The 21,147-nt window shown below is 37.1% G+C and overlaps 1 protein-coding gene and 1 pseudogene across 2 annotated transcripts in view; one reads left to right on the plus strand and one right to left on the minus strand.

Moving 5' to 3' along the window:
- The window catches only part of PRRG1 (proline rich and Gla domain 1), a 156,197-nt gene extending 149,429 nt beyond the window's left edge, over positions 1–6,768 (plus strand). For both annotated transcript variants that reach the window (XM_032426515.1, XM_032426514.1), the window contains exon 4: positions 2,757–6,768. In XM_032426515.1, coding sequence (XP_032282406.1) covers positions 2,757–3,242 — 486 coding nt within the window. In that variant the 3' untranslated portion in view covers positions 3,243–6,768. The remainder of the gene's footprint in view (positions 1–2,756) is intronic.
- Positions 6,769–17,397: 10,629 nt separating this feature from the next.
- LOC116645956 lies at positions 17,398–17,878 on the minus strand (annotated as a pseudogene).
- Between the last annotated feature and the right edge of the window lie 3,269 nt (positions 17,879–21,147).

A 21,147-nucleotide genomic window follows, 5' to 3' on the forward strand; every position in this document is an offset into this window, starting at 1 on the left:
TAAGGAGTTGATATCTAAAATATATAAAGAACTCCTAAAACTCAGTAATGGCAAAGAAAAACCAACCCAATTAAAAAATGGGCAGATGACCTGGATAGACATTTTTCCAAAGATATATAGATGGCCAAAAAACACATGAAAATATGTTCAACAACATTCTTCATCAGGGAAATGCAAATCAAAACTACAAATGAGATACCACTTCACACCTGACAGAATGGCTAGTATCAAAAATATAAGAGTTAACAAGTATTGGTGAGGATGTGCAGAAAAAGGAACCCTCGTGCACTGTTGTTGGGAATGTAAATTGATGTAGCTACTATGGAAAACAATATGGAGGTTTCTCAAAAAATTACAAATAGAACTACCGTATGATCCAACAATTCCACTTCTGGGGATTTGAAGAAAATGAGAATACTAATTCAAAAACATATATATGGACCTCTATGTTCATTGCAGCATTATTTATAATAGCCAGGATATGGAAGCAACCTAAGTGTCCATCCATAGATGAATGGATAAAGATGTGGTGTGTGTATATACACACACACACAGTGGACTATTAACCATAGAAAAGAATGAAATCTTGCCATTTGTGGCAACATGGATGGACCTAGATGATAGTGTGCTAAGTCAGAGATTGACAAATACTATAAAATTTCACTTACATGTGGAATCAAGGAAAGAAAAAACAGAAACAGAAACAGACTCATAGAAACAGAACAAACTGGTGGTTGCCAGAGGGGAGGGGAGCAGATGAAATAGGTGAAGGGGATTAATAGATTTTACAACTTCCAGTTACAAAATAAGTCATGGGGATGTAGTGTACAACAGAGGGAATATAGTCAATAATATTATAATAACTTCGTATGGTGACAGATGGTAACTAGACCTAAATGATCATTTTGTAATATATAAAAATATCGACTCATTATTGTATACCTGAAACTAATATGATATTGTATATCAATTATAATCTAATAAAAAATAAGAGTGATAGAAAACAAAAACCAAAAGCCTCAGCCTGGTAAAAAGAAGTATAAAAATAAAATCTCACAAATAAGAAATAAATATTAAAGTCCAACGAACAAGTATAGGATTTCTTAGCTGCACATTGGAAACTGTAGTACCATGGAACACTACCTAGACTTCTTAGGGAAAAAGATAGCTACAACCTAAAAGTCTGAAATATCATTATGATAACATTTACCAATCAGGGTGAAGGAAAATTATTCATAGAGCTGCAAAATTTTATAGACTATTTCCCATGTGCCTCATCTATGGAAAATTCTTCAAAAAGGACTATTCAACTGCAAAATAGAACAGCAACTTCAAAATCAGGGAAGATGAAGAGAACAAATAGTAATGAGCAATGACTCATGCAATGTATGTATAATTAAGTTTGAATAGATAATGATATAGTGACTAGGAATTGGTAATGTTGTAAATGCTACATATTCTTTCTTTAAAAAAAAAAAAAGCCTGTGTGACTAATAAAATATATGACTATAAAACAACCAGCTTTAGTGCCCAGAGTCTTACTTTTAACCAGATCCATAGATTTATGTTAATGCCATGCTATCATGGGACGTCTGGCATTACAATCCCCAATCTAGTCCAACTCCCTCTATTTGCCCGTTTAGATAATGACCTGGTTCCCTTCCTTGGTGCCAGATATTTACTATCAGTGATGTGTAGTGCCTGCAAATAAATAGGATTGTAAGAAAAGCACTTACTGGTTAGGTTTAAACATTGAAAAAAGAGTCAGTAGCATTGGGATTGGAGATGGTCTCCATACCAAGGTATGGGATAGATTAATCAGTGAATTTGAGGCAGTGACTTGATTATGATATACAAAAATTATAATTACCATTTGTGTATATGCCAAGGATTTAATTAGACGTGTTATATATGTTATTTCATATGATGCTTAGCCTATAAAGACAGATTAGTATTATCCTGTTTTTCAGGTGAGGAAATTTAAGATTCAAAAGAGTAACCTGTCCAAGTCTCATAGCTAGTAATTGGGTCAGGTTACCTTTTTATGTTTTCAGTATTTCCCCCCATACAAATATTAAATATTTGAACTACTAGGTCTCATGCCTTTTGGGATTATAGTCTATGTTTGGAAATAACCTAACACAATTTCTTCACTAGCCTGAGCTTTCTACTAGGGGCAATGTGTAATTACGACATTCAATGAACATCTGTGTACTAAATTTTGGGGGTTGGAAAGGGAGTTGAGGGGTAAGGTCTGGTGGAAGGGGACCTCAAACAGAACCATTAGAAAACAAAAGCATTCATCTGTAAAGCGTTTGACTACTGAAGGCCTACAACAGCCTAAAATAGCACATACCATTAATGATGATGGGGATTAGGGATCAGAAACTTCAGAGTTGGACATGGAAAATATCTGACATTTTTAAGGGAATATTATTTGGTTTAATTGAAAAACAGGAAATCTCTCACGCTTTGTTTTTCCTTCTAAAATGTCATAGCTGAAAATATAAATAACTCCAAGTCTTGAAAAAGACTCTTGGGTTCTCATTGACCATTTTAGGAAGGATCCAGAGTGAACATCGTAACATGATTTATTTGTAATTTCTTGTCATGGAAAATATAGGCAGTCGGTTATTTAAAGCAACAAATCTGGTTTTGGTTTTTGGTTCATTATGTTAATAGAACCCAGACATTTGTTCATTTGCTATTTCCCATCTTTTGATCATACTGATTTTTATTTTATCTTTTATTTTCAGAAGGAGTTTTGGAACACCTACACAAAAGCACAACAAGGAGAGAGTAACAGAGGAAGTGACTGGTTTCAGTTTTACCTTACCTTTCCATTAATCTTTGGTCTCTTCATTATCCTTCTTGTCATTTTTCTAATTTGGAGATGCTTCCTCAGAAACAAAACTCGCAGACAGACAGTAACTGAAGGCCACATTCCTTTCCCACAGCACCTTAATATTATCACTCCGCCTCCCCCAGCAGACGAAGTGTTTGATAGCAGTGGATTGTCACCAGGCTTTCTGGAATATGTAGTTGGGCGCTCCGATTCTGTCTCCACTCGCCTATCCAACTGTGATCCCCCACCCACCTATGAGGAAGCCACTGGCCAGGTGAACCTCCGGAGGAGTGAAACAGAACCTCATTTAGACCCACCCCCAGAGTATGAGGACATCATTAATTCCAACTCAGCCAGTGCCATTGCTATGGTGCCTGTGGTCACCACCATCAAATGAAACTGCAACCTTCTTTTTACTGTAATCATTTTTAAAATACTAATGAAAGAACTTTCTAGCACTTTACCACTACATAAATGCGCATTGACTTATTTTATTGGACTCTGACAGCATACCACTTTACATTTTCTGATTTGATTTTCATTAGTTTTGTTTCCTACTATAAAATCATTATCCATGCTCATTATCTCTAATGGAAATATGTGAAGAGGGAAAAAATCTTAGTGGAGGTCTTCACGTGATGTGATGAGACGTGTATCAGCCCAGTATATGTGCAAGTGTCTTAAAAAGCCATTAACTTCTGTCTAAGTCACCTATAAAGAAAATATTACTCTCCAAAATTGGGGGTGGGGAGAGACACCAACAATTTGTGTAATAGCCACATGCTGTTGAATTTTGAAAATAAGATGAACTTAGCATGTTTTCTAATTCTTCCTGGATTTTGTTGACATCCCTTTTTCTTCAACTACCTTAAATAAATGCATGTATTCCATCTTGATTTTAGGAACATCTCAGAAACAGAGATAGAAGGAAGGCACAAATAAAGGATAATTTATTTATAGCGTATAGCAAGAATATCATTGGTCATTAGTGACATTTGGCTAGTTTTGGAGGAAGGATTTTGTTGTTGACTGCCTTTCCCCACCCCCTCACCCCCAAATTAAACAGTGTTGCTTAGTGTCTTTGAATGTCTCATGCTATTTGTATTAACATCTTGGTAGAGAGGATTTCCTGGTAACATAATAGTTTCTAAAGTAGTTATATGTATTAATGACAGGGAATAGATACAGATTTCTCCTTTGCTCATTTGTGACAAAATTATTTTCTTTTTGCTATTTTATTGCCTTTTACTCTACTATCTACTCCCTCTCCTACCACCACAGAATCTATAAGAACCTAAGAATTTAGTTAAAATTCTTGAAATTATTTTCTTAGTTTTTGTATAGACTGGAGTCTTTGCCTCAAGATGGTTAGGAGGCATTTTTCCATTAAATTAAGAACTGTGATTTTATATTGCTCTTCAGTTGGTGGGGGAAAACTGCAAAGTCTATGTTGTGCCAGGTGCACAATAAATCTGTTATAGTTTTACATAGATCTCATTATTGTTGCTATTTCGTTTTGTATTTTCATCATTTTTTTTTTAAGTGCAGGATTTTTCTTTCTTTTCCCGTGGAGTAGAGGGAACAGGCTATGAATTAACTGCCAACATAAACTGGCTCAGAAAGAAGTTGTTTCATATAAAGTTCCATTATGTATGCACTGATGGAAAATTTACTATATTGGTCAGGGAAATGGCTGTGCCACTCCCAAGCCTCCTTAGTGTTGGAGAAAATGGTTAATTGAGGCAGAAGGAACACAGGTTCTGGAAGCATCAGCCATATCCTGCTGCCTCCATCTTCATCCCCACAGGCCCCTCTCCCAATCCTGCCCTGGAACCCCAAAAAGGAGGAATGCTGGGAGGAAACCCTGAACTAGGACTCAGATGACCTGAATTCTCATCCTGTTCTGTAAAAAAGGTACTTGCCATGGTGCTCTGGGGAAGGCCCATATCTGCACCTCAGATTCCTTAACTCTGAAACGGATAATGTCATTTGGCCTGCCCATCTCCAGGGGCTTTAAAAGGATCTAATGAGGTGGTGTGAATGAAAGTGATTTGTAAGATGTGAAGAGCTGCCTACGTGTGATGTCATAGCATTGTTCTTACTGTGCTTCAGGGAGAATTTTCTCCGTTTCCCTAAAATGTATCAGAGCTTTCACATAGTGAGAACTAGAGGAGCCGCTCCATTAATGGCTAACATGCTCCTGATCTGAGTATGTGGGCTATATTATACTTCTGTCCCTCTCTGGTCTATACCAATGCTGTGCCAGTTCAAGAGATGACAGCCAGCTTAGCACAAACAGGATTTAGCAGATGTTGGAAAGGGAACTAAGATGTATATGTTTAGTTAATAGGTTTTGTAGCTTTCAAGAACCAAAAATTAATAAATCTTGACCCTGGTCTCAGTTGAAATGACTATTATTTTGAATTTGACTGTGAGCACATGGTGACTTTTGGCTTCTTACAGCTAAAAATGGGAGTGTTTGATCCAGTGACTTGTGTGTGCATTTATGACTATTTTGGTTTATTTTTAAAGGAAAATTAAGGTTCCTTTTGTGTGGATTTTTTTTTTTTTTTTTTGGTCATTAACATTAGGCCTTAGATTAAACCAGCAGTTTTTAAAGTGTGCCTGGCCCATGAACCCCTGGGAGTCCTTGAGAGCCTTTCAGGGCACCTGTGAGATCAAAACTATTTTCATAATAATACAAAGGCATTAGTTGTCTTTTCACTCCGTGTCTCAAAAAGTAGTTGAAAGTGTAAAACAATGCCATTTCCCACAAATCTTTTTTCTGTTTTAGGAAATACAGCTATTTTCTTAAACATGTTATTTATGTTAGCATGTAATAAACTAATTTTTGAATACTTAAATTTTTTTTCAGTTTTATTTTCTAATATGGCAAATATTGATGGATATAAACTATATAAACAAAAGCTCTTTAACATCCAGGTCTCTAATAAATTTTAAGGAATGTAAAGGGGTCTGGAAATCAAAACTTTTAGAATTACAGGAGAAAGGAGCAGGATATTCTATTACTATGTATATATTCTTGCAACTTTATTTTATATTTTAAAGTCCTGATACTGGATTTAATGCTGCCTCTTAGAGATACCTGCATTACAATATGAGAATGGATGTTGGTTCTTGAAGCAAAAGCCAAATGCTTAATCTAATCAATGGCTACAGCTTTTTCACCTGTTGGTCAAAGAAAACACACCACTCTGTAGTGATAACTGACACCAGCCATAGATCTCATGGCAGCATTCATGGGATAATGACAGGATAAACAAAAATACCACTTTCTTCAAGAAACATTCTCTTAGGTTTGGTTTGTTTGATTTTGACTTCATTTTACATTTTTCAAAACCCTTTTGCTGCCCCATCTGGTTTTATAAACTGAGTTTCTTAACATTTGTTATAATTAAAGGGGCTTGTCTGGAATAATATGTATTTTTTATGCTTTTGCCTTTCTTACATGATTGATATTACATTCACCTTTGGTCATTTTTAATAAAGGTTTATTTTTGCAGACATATTTAGTACCTTTCTTAAGCATTAACTAAATTGAATCAACCAGTTTGCATTTAAATAAGACACTGGGCTTAATGGTCTTCCAGTGGAATGATTTCCAGGCCTCCACATGCAGTGGCTGTGTCTGGAATCCTAGAACTGGCACTTTGCCTTTCTGCTTGGAATTATATCTGTTTAAAGTGAATTAAAGGATTTTTTTTTTTTTTTTTACTGACCAGTACAAATACAAATGCTGTGTTTGATTCATTGTTAATGATGACTTCAAGATTGATGATCTGATACAATAACTTGGTTCTGTGTAAATAGCATGTATTTTATTACAATTCACATTTTTAAACACCTGGTTTACATTAAATTATGGTATTTAACTATTTTTATGTTTGTTTATACTAGGTAAGGTTTTTCTTATGTTTCTGTGTTTTTGGTATGCTAAATAAAGCTATTTTTAAACCCAAGAGATTTTTTTTCTGCCATGCATTAATTATATTATGGTTAGGTAATAAACATGCTTCATAAGCTTTTATTAATTATGGTCTTTTTAACAAGGAAAAATTCTTGTTTTTCTTATCAATTTAAGAAATACTGCTCAGAAAGAAATCAGAAATTATCTGGTGAAAACTTCAGGGTGTTCTCAGCATAAGAAAGAATTTTCTGTACTAACTTTTTGAATGATGCTGGCGTGATACAAAATGGGAACACTCACTCCAAAGGGACCTCCCTGCTGTAGTGTAGTTTGTCAAGTATAGTGTTGTCCGCAGATACCAAGGAGCTACTTTTTTCCCTCCGTAACAGCTTGCATTTAACATTTGAGAAGATGAGAAAGGAAAGCATAAGATGGAAACATTTATGACCACAGGACATCTTCCTAAGTGTAGTCACCAAACAGACTAGAAGGTGATGTGATGAGTCATTGACTAAGCAAATGTAAATATGACTTGATCTTTATGGTATAAAAATTAAAATGATTTACTTATCTGAACATTTCTCCTTGACTGTGAGTATCCATTTTGTAAGCATAAATCCCAGAGAGTTGTCCAATCATAAAAAGATAATTTTTAAAAATATATAGCAATTTCTAAAAATTATATAACTTGGATTAAAACATCCATGAAACCCAACACCTAGATCAAGATATTTCTAGTACCCCAGAAGGCTCCCTCACACACCTCTCCCTAAAGATAACACTATTCTCACATCTATCATAAGAGATCAAGTTTTTAAATTTCATATTTGGCTGTAACCATAAGCCAAAAGACTCAACTCTTTTCCTTTTTTAAACTCTTATTTCAGAAAACTTCAAGGTAGAAGTTCCAGAGCTGCTCATCCATCTCTTGGCTCTCCTTGAACCTACTCCTCTCTAAGCCTTTTCTACATACCTGAAGCTGTTTGAGGTCAAGAATTATGTTTAATCCTTTTAACTCCCTCCCCACAATACATCAAATACCTAAAAGTGAGGGCTTTCTTAAGCCTATGTATTGACCAAAACAGCAGTAGTTTTCTGTCTTAATGCTTGTTTCTGCTGTAATTCTTATCATCTACCATTTCCTTAAACTTTGTATGATGACATTTTGTTCTCAGTAATTTTATTTATCTACTTTCTTTTTTTAGGCTTCAAATCCACTATAATCTGGTCCCACAGGCTTATCTAACCTTATTTCCTTACATAGCTAAGATAATAGATATTTACAAAGTGCCTATTTTGTGTGAAGCTAAGGTGGTAAGAAAATAATGGTGCCTATAGACATCATCTCTGGGGATTTTGCAGTCAGGTTAAGACTGGGATAAATTTTTAATATAGTGTAACCCTAATTCCATTCCAGCTCACAGAGATTCTTTTTGCCCAAAGTCCCATGGTATTTACAACCAGGCATATTTATCGTGCAGTCCTGTATATCAGTCTATTTGTTGTTTGTATGAGTTTTTAGCAGTGGAAGCTAACTTGCAAAAAATTTCATAGAACCGTAATATAATCTACAGAATTATAGTGGTGGTTGACTACAGAAGTGGGAAGCTTGGAACCTCACCATCTGTGACCTTTCTTGTCAATCCCCCTTACTTCAAGTCAGTCCAAGTCACAGAAAACACTAGAACTTTATGAACATAATTAGACAACCACTGGAATATAACATCTATTGATGTCCAACTTCATAGCTCATCTTTACACATACACACACACACACACACACACACAATCTGTAGAATCCCTTCCACTAACAGACTGCTTAGGGTTCAAAATGCTCTTTTTAGTCCAGTTGTTCCTAATTCATAAGTATACTGCACTGGCCACTAACATACACTATCTATAAAAATGATGTTTGAAGAGAGAGCCATGGAATGTTAATAGTTCTGATTCTTTGTTTACATCACTTCAACATCACCATACTTCTTGCTACATTTTCAGTACTCAGTTGCATTTGTGGTTAATGATGGTTTTAATATATTCATAAATCATATTTAAAAATAAGCATACAGTGCTGTCACTGAAAACAGTATGGAGTAGGGAATTCCAAAAGCATGTTCTTCCACAAAAGCAGCAAATAAACTGGCAAAAACTGTCAGCATCAACTTCATCAGAGTTCTAGAAACTAATTACGATTTACAGCAACCAGGGAAGGAAAAAAGCCTTTAACAGCCTCGCCTTATCCCCTGCTTCCCTTCTCAGTGACATCTTGGAAGGCAACTGCCCACATTCTAGGTTTAAGTTCCTAGTACGAGAGGGAGGAAAATGGACCTTATTATCAAAGAACCGAGGTTGATTATGTAGTCCTATATTCTGGCTTCCTGAAGTACCAGCTGTAAGGCTTGCCTGTATTTTTTCTTACTGAGAACTCTCCCAAATTGGAGGCAACTACCTTGGGGGTGTTTTTCAAAAACACTTGAAAGTAAATGCATTAGCTGCTACCATCTGGATAAGGGATAACACCTGAGATAAACAACAGACAAACTGAAAAGCTTGGGAGGAAAGGCTGGGGAATAAAAAGAATAAGGACTTTGAAAAACTTCCGCATAGTCAGGAATCTAGAGAGCTAAACACACATAAAGAGCTCAGGGAATGCTCTAAAAAAAAAAAAGAAATCTGAGAGGCTCTAAACTCTCAACTTTGACCTTCACATTCTCCATAAGCAGAAAGCGAAGGTTATGGTAGAGTTGTATGTTGCCTGGCTGAAAGTTGAAGGTTTTCCCCAACACACAAGAGAGCCCATCTGCTAAAGATAGGATACTTTTGAGGAGAGGGGGCGCCAGGCGTCTAACGAACTCTGTCAGATCACTAGCTGACCACTACAGTAACACAAGCAAGACTACAGTGGTCACATGTGACAAAGAACACAGACTTTACAAAATGAGTTAAAAACGTCATTAAACCAACCAATACCTAAAACAGGCAGCAAAACCAACCCTGAAGACAAAGGAAAATTGATTTTCCAGAGTTGCCATTCTATAATATTAATTCATAGCCCTATGCACTACTGAGAATAGTACCCAGCCCTGAACATCTAGAAGCCTGACCAGAGAACCTAGGAAACCAGAGCCTAGCCTACAGCCTTGCTTAGGAAGGAAACCAAGCCAGCAGTCCAAATGTTCTCAGCTAGTGGCATCCCCTGCCCCCATGCCAACCTCAGAGCTTGGGCAGTGGCCTCACCCAAAAATAGACCCTGACAGGAAGCCTCACCTACCCAAGGATGTTACCAGCAGACATGTCCAGAAACCCACAAGTCTCAACAAATTCAAAAAGATCAAAGTCATACCATGCATCTTTTCTGACCACAATGCTATGAAATAAGAAATCAACCACAAGAAAAAGTCTGGAAAAAGCACAAATACACGGAAATTAAATAATAGGCTACTGGACAATGAATGGGTCAACCAAGAAATCAAAGAAAAAAAATCAAAAAGTACATGGAAACAAATGAAAATGAAAATACAATGGTCCAAAATCTTTGGGGTGCAGCAAAAGTGATTCTAAGAGGGAAGTTTATAGCAATACAGGCCTACTTCAAGAAGGAAGAAAAATCTCTAATAAATGACCTAAACTTATACCTAAAGGAGCTAGAAAAAGAACAAAGCCCCAAGCCATCAGAAGGAAGGCAATAATAAGTATTAGAGCAAAGATAAATGACACAGAAACTAAAAAAACAATAGAATAGATCAACAAAACCAGGAGCTGGTTCTTCAAATACACAAAATCAGAAATGAAAAAGGAGAAATAACAAGCAGCACCAAAGAAACAGAAAAGATTGTAAGAGAATATCATGAAAAATTATATGCCAACAAATTGGACAACCTAGAAGAAACGGATAAATTCCTAGAAAACTATAAAACTGAATCAAGAAGAAATAGAAAATTTTAACAAACTAATTACCAGCAATGAAATTCAGTCAGTAATCAAAAATCCCAACAAACAAAAGTCCAGGGCCAGATGGCTTCACAGGTGAATTCTACCCAACATTTAAAGAGTTAATGTGTATTCCTCTCAAAATATTCCAAAAAGTAGAAGGGGAAAGAAAACTTCCAAATTCACTCTATCAGGCTAGTATTACCCTGATACCAAAGGCAGATAAAATACCACCAAAAAAAAAAAAGAGAGAGAGAGAACCACAGGCCAATATCTCTGATGAACACCGATGCAAAAATCCTCAACAAAAAAGTCAGAAACAAAAACGGAGATGTAACAACTGACACCACAGTAATACAAAGGATTATAAGAGAATACAATGAAAAATTATATGCCAACAAAATGGACAACCTAGAAGAAATAGATAAAATTCTAGGATCATACAACTTTAAAAAACTGAATCAGGATGACATAAAAAATCTGAAGAGACTAATTACTAGTAATGAAACTGAATTGGTAATCAAAAATCTACCAAAAAATATGAATCCAGAATCGGATGACTTCACACGTGAATTCTACCAAACATCTAAAGAATGGTTATTATCTAGACTCCTCATAATATTCCAACAATAGCAGGGGAAGGAAAGCTTCCAACCAAATTCTACAGGGGCATCATTACCCTGAAAACAAAAGCAGACAAAGACACCACAAAAAAGAAAACTACAGGTCAATTATTCATGATGAACACAGATGCAAAAATTCTCAGCAAAATATTAGTAAACTGCATTCAACAATACATTATAAGGATCATTCACCACAGTCAAGTGGGATTTATTCCAGGGATGTAAGATGGTTGAATATTCACAAATCAATGAACACAATACACATTAACATTAACAAAGAATAACAATCATATAGTCATCTCAAAAGATGCAGAGAAAACACTTGACAGAATTCAACATCTGTTCATGATAAAAACTCTCAACAGAGTGAGTTTAGAGGAACATACCTCAACATAATAAAAGCCATATGTGAAAACCCACAGCTAACAGCATACACAATGGTGAAAAACTGAGATTTTTCCTGTAAGATCAGGAATAAGACAGACAAGGATGTCCACTCTTGCCACTTTTATTCCACATAGTCCTGGAAGTCCTAGCCACAGCAATCAAAGAAGAAAAAGAAATAAAAGCCATCTATATTGGAAAGGAAGAAGTTAAACTGTCACTATTTGCAGGTAACATGATACCATACACAGAAAACTCTAAAGACTCCACCCAAAAACTAAGAATAAACTAGTTCAGTAAAGTACAGAATACAAAATTAACACTGAGAAATCAATTGCATTTCTATATACTAATGACAAAGTTGCAGGAAGAGAAAGTGAGAAAATAATTCCATTTATAATTGCACCAAAAAGAATAAAATTCCTAGGGATATACTTAACCAAACAAGTCCAAGAATCTGTAGTCTAACGACTATAAAACACTGATGAAAGAAATTAAAGACAACACAAATAAATGGAAAGATATACCATACTCATGGATTGGAAGAATTAACATTGTTAAAATGTCCATACTACCTAAAGCAATCTATAGATCCAATGCAATCCCTATCAAAATACCAACAGCATTTTTCACAGAACTAGAACAAATAATACTAAAATTTTATGAAACCACAAAAGACCCCAAATAACCAAAGCAATCTTGAGCAAGAATAAACTTAGAGGTATCACAATCCCAGATTTCAAGATATACTACAAAGCTGTAGTAATCAAAACATGGTTCTAGCATAAAAATGGACACACAGATCAAGAGAACAGGACAGAGAAATAATCCCACACATATATAGCCAATTAATCTATGACAGAGGAGGCAAGAACATACAATGGGGAAAAGACAGTCTCTTCAATAGATGGTGCTGGGAAAACTGGACAGCTACATGGAAAAAGAATGAAACTGGACCACTTCATAACACCATACACAAAAATAAATTCAAAATGGATTAGCCACCTAAATGTGAGACCTGAAACCATAAATCTCTTAGAAGAGAACACAGACAGTAATTTCTTTGACATCAGCCATAGAAACATTTTTCTAGATATGTTTCTTAAGGCAAAGGAAGCAAAGAATTTCCTTCCACACAGCAAAGGAAACCATCAACAAAAGGGCAACCTACTGAATGGGAGAAGATATTCTCAAATGATATATCCAATAAGGGGTTAATACCCTAAATATATAAAGAACTTACACAATTCAACACCAAATTAAACAATTAATTAAAAAATGAGCAGAGGACCCGAAGAGACATTTTTCCAAAGACAACATATGGATGGCCAACAGACAAATGAAAAAAATGCTCAGCATTACTAGTGATCAGGGAAATGCGAATCAAAACCAAAATGAGATATCACCTCACACCTGTCAGATTGGCTAGAATCAAAAAGACAAGGATAAAGAGAAAGGAGGAACCCTCATGTACTCTTGGTAGTAATGTAAACTAGTACAGCCACTGTGGAAAACTGTATGGAGTTTCCTCAAAAAATTTAAAATAGAAATATCATAGGATCCAATCATTCCACTATTGGGTATTTACCCAAAGGAAATGAAAACACTAATTTGAAAAGATATCTGCACCCCTGTGATTACTGCTGCATTATTTACAATAGCCAAGATATGGAAGCAAGTGTTCACTGATAGTAAAAAACGAAGTGGTAGATATACACAATGGAATATTACTCAGCCATGAAAAGGGATGAGACCTTGCCATTTGCAACAACATAGATAAACCTAGAAGGTAATATGCTAAGTGAAATAAGTCAGACTGAGAAAGACAAATAACAGTATGATTTCACTTATAGTGGAATATAGGTGGAATATAGGTGGAACCTAAAAAACAAATGAATAGACAAATAGAAAGCAGAACTAGACCTATAAATACAGAGAGCAAACTGATGGTTGCCAGAGGGGAGGGGGGTAGGGAGATGGGCAACATGGATGAAGGGGAGAAGGTGATACAGGCTTCCAATTATGAAATGAGTAAGTCATAGAATAAAAGATACAGCATAGGGAATTTAGTCAGTGGTATTGTAATAGTGTTGTATGGTGACAGATGGTAGTTACACTTGTGGTGAGGAAAGCATAATGTATAGACTTGTTGAATCACTAGGCTGTACACCTGAAACTAATGTAACATTGTGTGGCAACTATACAAAAAAAAAAAAGGAATGAAATTAGACTCCTATTTTATACCACCCAAAAAAATGAATTAGAAATGGATTAAAGACTTAAATATAAGCCCAGAAACCATAAGACTACTAGAAATAAACATAGGAAAAAGTTCCTTAACATGGGTCTTGGTAATGAATTTTTGTATAGAATACCTAGAGCATAATCAAAGCAAAAAATAAACAACTGAGACTACATCAAACTAAAAAGCTTCTGCAAAGCAATACTAAAAAATCAACAAAATGAGCAGAAAATGTGCAGAATGGGAAAAAAATATTTGCAAACCATATATATGATAAGGGGTTAATAATCAAAATATATAAATAACTCATACAACTTAATAAGCAAACAAAACAAAATGCAATCTAATTTAAAATTAGGAAAGGACCTACGTAGACATTTTTAGGCATTTTTCCAAAGAAGATATATGAATGACCAGCAGTTACGTGAAAAGGTGTTCATCATCACTAATCATTAGGAAAATGCAAATAAAATCCACAGCAAAATATCACCTCATGCCTGTTAGAACGGCTAGCATCACAAAGAGAAAAGTTAACAAAGATAACAGATGCTGGCAAGAAAGTGTACAGAAGGGAATCTTCGCTATTGGTGGGATATAAATTAGTACAATTGTGGAATATATTATGGAAGTTCCTCAAAAAATAAAAAATAAAACTACAATATGATTAGCAATCCCACTTCTGAGGATATATCTGAAGGAAATGAAAACACTATGTTGAAGAGATATTTGCCCCCAATGTTCATGGCATCATTATTTATAATAGCCAAGGTATGGAAAAATCCTAAATGTCCATTAATGGATGAATAGATAAAGAAGACTTGGTATATATACACAATGAAATATTATTCAGCCATAAAAAAGGGAAATCCTGCCATTTATGACAACAGGGATGGACTTTGAGGGCATTATGCTAAGTTACCTAAGTCAGACAGAGAAAAACAAATACTGTATGATCTCACTTACATGGGGAATCCAAAAACAAACTCCTAAAAAAAGACATCAGATTTATGGTTGCCAGAGGTGGGGAGCCAGGGAAGTGGGGACTGTATAAAGCAGGTCAAAAGGTATAAACTTCCAGTTGTAAGATACAGAATTACTAGGGATGTAATGTACAACATGATGACTATTGCTAACACTGCTGTAGGATATATAAGAAAGATGTTAAGAAGAGTAAATCCTGGGTGCCTGGGTGGCTCAGTTGTTAAGCGTCTGCCTTCAGCTCAGGTCATGATCCCAGGGTCCTGGGATCGAGCCCCGCACCGGGCTCCCTGCTCGGCAGGAAGGCTGCTTCTCCCTCTCCCACTCCCCCTGCTTGTGTTCCTGCTCTTGCTATCTCTCTCTCTGTCAAATAAATAAATAAAATCTTAAAAAAAAAAAAAAAAAAAAGAGTAAATCCTAAGTGTTCTCATTGCAAGGAAAAAATGTTTTTCTTTTTCTTTTTTTTTGTATTTGTATTTATATGAGATGATGGATGTTAACTAAACTTGTAGTGGTATCATTTTATATATATATAATATATATCATTATATATTATATATATTACATGTATATATTATATACATTTTATATACATATATCATTATATATATATATAATCATTCTGTATACCTTAGACTTATACAATGCCATATGTGAATTATATCTAAGTAAAACTGGGGAAAAATCATACAGCATTTATGCATTTGAAGCATACCCTTGTTCCCTCAGCCATTTCTATGACCAATCCTTGCCTTAGAGGATGTAAAATAAGATGTGGCAAGTAAGGGCCAGTCTTATTTATTGTAATGCACGTGCCTCACATCAAGCTTCTAATTGCTGAGGCATCCACTTCAAAGACACCTATCTTGAATAAACACATTGCCAGCCACACTGATAAAGAGCCATGCCACCTACCCCTGAAGTTTCCTTTGTTTTAGAGATTTCTGGTTTACTTAGATAACTGTCCATTTGACACTTGTTTGTTCCTTCCCATATTTTAATTGCTGCTCTTATGTTTTAAATTCACAAGTAGGGAGGAGGCAAGCTAGCAGAAGAGTAAGGGACCTCACTTCATCTGGTCCCTTGAATTTAGCTAGATAACTATCAAACCATTCCAAATACCCATGAATTCATCCTGAGATGTAAGAAAAAATATCTGGAACTCTACAAGTAGATAAGTGACCACTTTTTGCAAGGTAGGAGGTTCGGAGAAGTGAATCTGAGGGGAGATATCAGAAGATAAATGGAGGGGGGAGGGAGCCTCTGTAACCAGCTACTGGAAAGGGATATAGCACCAGAGGGCAAAATCGGAACCCTTAGTAATCTGCTCCAGGGAGAGACATCTCTGCCTGAAAGGAGCTCAGGGGATAAAATGGGCAGAATTCTAGGGGGGTCAGTGTGGTCTCAGAATCCCAGGAGTCACAGAACTAATGGGGGTGCCTGAGCCGCTAGAGTTCCCAAGCAATGGAGCAGGGAAACTGGTTATGGTCAGCGAGCCCAGAAGGGGGCTCTCAGCTCGGTTTGCCATAAACCAAGAGCCAGGCCTGATAAGTGACCACCCTCTGGCTGGGCACCCTGCAGTGGACTAGAATGTGGGACGCTCCGCCATCCCCTGGGAGGCACGGGAGGGGTGAGCCCATGACCGGGTAACAGCTCTCAGGGCAGTGGCCCTGTAAAGGACAGTACGGGGTGACCCTCTGCCTTCCCCTGGGAGGATCGCTGTGGGCATGCACCACAGGAGTCTGCAGAGTTTGGCACACACAAAAGTGAAGACCGTTTATCCCAGAGAGTTCACTAAAAAGAGGGGACCGTGATCTTTCGGCTCTGGGGCTTGAGATTGGGCATGGCCATTTTTATTTTGATCCCCTAAAGAGGCGCAGAAAGCCTTCAGGGAACAAAAGCCACACAGAGGACCAGCTTACACGGAGCCTGGCCCCCTGGCAAGGGGCGGTGCAATCCCGCCCAGGCAAAGCCACCTGAGAAGCAGTGCAGCAGGCCCCTCCTTCAGAAGACCAACTGGAAGAACAGGTGCACAACTAGTTTAGGGATCCCCCAAGACTGTAAAACTCTGGTGCTAGGGGAATAGAACTTGAAGTTTTTTCCTCATGATTCATTTATCTTTCAGTCTAAAATTTTCCATTTCTCTTTTTTGCTTTTTTCCCCATTTCAACTAGTTTCTTATTTTATCAACTCTTATTTTTAAGTCACTTTTTAACTAAAACAGTTGACAATTTTATTTTCACATTTTACAATACAAATGAAAATTGTTTTTTTTGTTTTTTTTGTTTTTGTTTTTGTTTTTTTTTTGTCCCACTACTCCCCGGCAAAAACTATTCTCTTTGATAGGAAGGGGGAGCAAGTCTTCCTTGTCCTGCTGTGAGAAAACACCCAGAGTCACAGCACCATGATCTCCTGGTGAAGTAGAACAAGTAATATAAAATGAATATAAAGAGGTTCCTCTCTCTTCTTATCTGTCTGGTCAAGTCATTCCTGGCCGAGTGGGCACCATCATGGGATGGGCAGGAGGTCTCATCATTGGGGGCCCAGGCATCATTGGCATGTGGCCTCCCATAGGTGGCCTCATTCCAGGAGCAGGTCCAACTGGCATCATCCCAGGAGGAGGAGGGCCCATCATTGGCATCATGGGAGGGCCCCCTTATATGGGGCGCTGGCATCATACCAGGGCGAGGAGGACCCAGGAGACTGGGAGGAGGTGGGATCATTGCCCCTGCAAGAGGAGGAGCAGAGAATGGAGTAGGAGGTATCTTTCCTTGTTGAAATGCAGCGGTTGTTTTGTCGATCAGGCTCTGAGCCTGCTCTTCCATCCATTTCTGATAGTAGTCTTTCACATTCTCTTTGTGTTTCCTACCACGGCAGTGTGTCTTTCTCACAGACGGAGAGTCATGGGTGAGGTACGTGTCACAGTAGTCACAATGAAACTTAGGCATGTTGCTCTGCAGGCCGTTGGCCACTCCGTCCCGTGCCGCCCGGAAATGACGCCTTAAGTCACTTTTTAACTTTGATTTTTTATATCTACATTTTATAGGTATATTCTTTATTTTTGGCCTCCTTTCACTCTATTCAATTTTATTTTTGTATATATATAAGTTTTACTTTCTTTGCAATTTTGGGATTTAGTGTCTTCTAACACTGAGACCAAAATGCACTGAGGAACAAGTGGATCACCCTGTTTTGTCCACCCTGTGAGATTGTATTCCCCGTTCCCCCCTCTTTATTTTGTCTTTTGTTTTTGTTTATTTTTCTGTTTTGGTTTCTGACCTCTTCACATTTGTCTCTTGTGTATTTTGCTTGGGTCATGGGTGATATTTTTGATTCTGCTCACTCGCTCATCCATTCTTCTTTGGACAAAATGACTAAAAGGCAGAATTAACAAAAAAGAAAGAACCAGAGGTTGCTCTCCGACACAGATCTAATCGATATGGATATAAGTAAGATGCGAGAGATGGAATTCAGGATAACAATTATAAAGTTCATAGCTGGGCTTGAAAAAAAGCATAAAAGACACTAAAGAATCTCTTTGTGCAGAAATGAGATCTAATCAGGCCAAAATTAAAAATCTCTGAGATGCAGTCTAAATTGGATGCTCTAACAGCTAGGGTAAATTAGGCAGAAGAGAGAGTAAGTGATCTACAAGACAGGTTGATGGAAAGGAAGGAAGCTGAGGAAAAGAGAGAAAAACAACTAACATCCAATAAGGAGAGACTTTGAGAAATCAGTGATGCCATAAAATGATCCAACATCAGAATTATTGGGGTGTCTGAGGGTGAAGAGAGGGCCAGAAAGTATATTTGAGCAAATCATAGCTGAGCACTTCCCTAATCTGGGGAAGGAAACAGGCATTCAAGTCCAAGAAGTAGAGAGGACCCCTCCCAAAATCAATAAAAATAGATCAACACCCCGACATATAATAGTGAAGCTTGCAAATTTCAGAGATAAAGAGAAAATCCTGAAAGCAGCTGAAGACAAGAGTTTCTTAACCTACAGAGGGAGGAACATCAGACTAACATCAGACCTAACCACAGAGACCTGGCAGGCCAGAAAGGGTTGGCATTATATATTCAGGGTACTAAATGAGAAGAACATGCAGCCTAGAATAATTTATCCAGCAAGGCTGTCATTCAGAATGGAAAGAGAGATAAAGAGCCTCCAGGATAGACAGAAACTGAAAGAATATGTGACCACCAAGCCAGCCTTGCAAGAAGTATTAAGGGGGATCCTGTAAGCAAAGACAGAGCCCAAGAGTAACATAGATCAGAAAGAAACAGAGACCATCTACAGAAACAAGGACTTTATAGGCAATACAATGGCACTAAATTTATATTTTTAGTTACTCCGAATGTAAATGGGCTAAATGCTCCAATCAAAAGACACAGGGTGTCAGACTGGATAAAAAGCAAGACCCATCCATATGCTGTCTACAAGAGACTCATTTTAGACCCAAAGACACATCCAGACTGAAAGTGAGGGGGTGGAGAACCATTTACCACACTAATGGACATGAAAAGAAAACAAGGGATACAAGGGTGGTTCAACATTCACAAATCAATCAATGTGATACATCACATCATTAAAAGAAGAGACAAGAACCATATGATCCTCTCGATTGATGCAGAAAGCATCTGACAAAATACAGCAGCCTTTCTTGATTAAAACTCTTCATCATGTAGGGATAGAGGGAACATAGCTCAATATCATAAAAGCCATCTATGTAAAGCCCACATTGAATATCATTCTCATTGGGGAAAAACTGAGAGCTTTTCCCCTAAGGTCAGGAACACACAGGGATGCCCACTTTCACCACTGTGGTTCAACACAGTACGAGAAGTCCTAGCCTCAGCAATCAGACAACAAAAAGAAATAAAAGGCATTCAAATTGGCAAAGAAGTCAAACTCTTCACAGATGACATGATACTTTAAGTGGAAAACCCAAAAGACTCCACTCCAAAATTGCTAGAACTCATACAGGAATTCAGCAACATGGCAGGATACAAAATCAATGCACAGAAATCCATGGCATCTCTATACTCTAACAAGACTGAAGAAAGGGAAATTAAGGAATTGCACCAAAAAACATACCTAGGAATAAACCTAACCAAAGAGGCAAAGAACCTATACTCAGAAAACAATAGAACACTCATGAAAGAAATTGAGGAAGACACAAAGAGATGGAAAAACATTCCATGCTCCTGGATTGGAAGAATAAATATGTTAAAATGTCTATGCTACCCAGAGCAATCTACACATTCAGTGCTATTCCTATCAAAATACCATTGACATTTTTCACAGAGCTGGAACAAACAATCCTAAAATTTTTGTGGAATCAGAAAAGACCCCAAATAGCCAGAGTAATGTTGAAAAAGAAAACCAAAGCTGGTGGCATTACAATGCCAGACTTCAACTTATATTACAAAGCTGTGATTATCAAGACAGCATGGTACTGGCGCAAAACCAGACACATAGATTGATGGAACAGAGTAGAGAGCCCAGAAATGGACCCTCAACTCTATGATAAACTAATCTTCAACAAAGCAGGAAAGAATATCCAATGGAAAAAAGACAGTCTCTTCAATAAATGGTGCTGGGAATATTGGACAGCCACATGCAGAAGAATGAAACTGGACCACTTTCTTATACCTTTCACGAAGATAAACCCAAGATGGATGAAACACCTCAATGTGAGACAGGAATCCATCAAAATCCTAGAGGAGAACATAGGCAGTAACCTCTTTGCCATCGCCCACAGTAACTTCTTTCAAGATACATCTCCAAAAGCTAGTGAAACAAAAGCAAAAATGAACTATTGGGACTTCATCAAGATAAAAAGCTCTGCACAGCAAAGGAAACAGTCAACAAAACTAAAAGGCAACCTACAGAATGGGAGAAGTTATTTGCAAATGACATATCAGATAAAGGGCTGGTATCCAAGATCTATAAAGAACTTATCAAACTCAACACCCAAAAAACAAAGAATCCAGTCATGAAATGGGCAGAAGACATGAATAGACATTTCTCCAATGAAGACGTACAAATGGCCAGCAGACACATGAAAAAATGCTCCACATTACTTGCCATCAGGGAAATACAAATCAAAACCACAATGCGATACCACCTCACACCAGTTAGAATGGCCAAAAATAACGACACAGGGAACAACAAATGTTGGCAAGTTTGTGGAGAAAGGGGAACCCTCTTACAC

This window comes from Phoca vitulina, unplaced genomic scaffold (genome assembly GCF_004348235.1).
Source record: "Phoca vitulina isolate PV1807 unplaced genomic scaffold, GSC_HSeal_1.0 scaffold35, whole genome shotgun sequence".
Taxonomy (NCBI): Eukaryota; Metazoa; Chordata; class Mammalia; order Carnivora; family Phocidae; genus Phoca; species Phoca vitulina.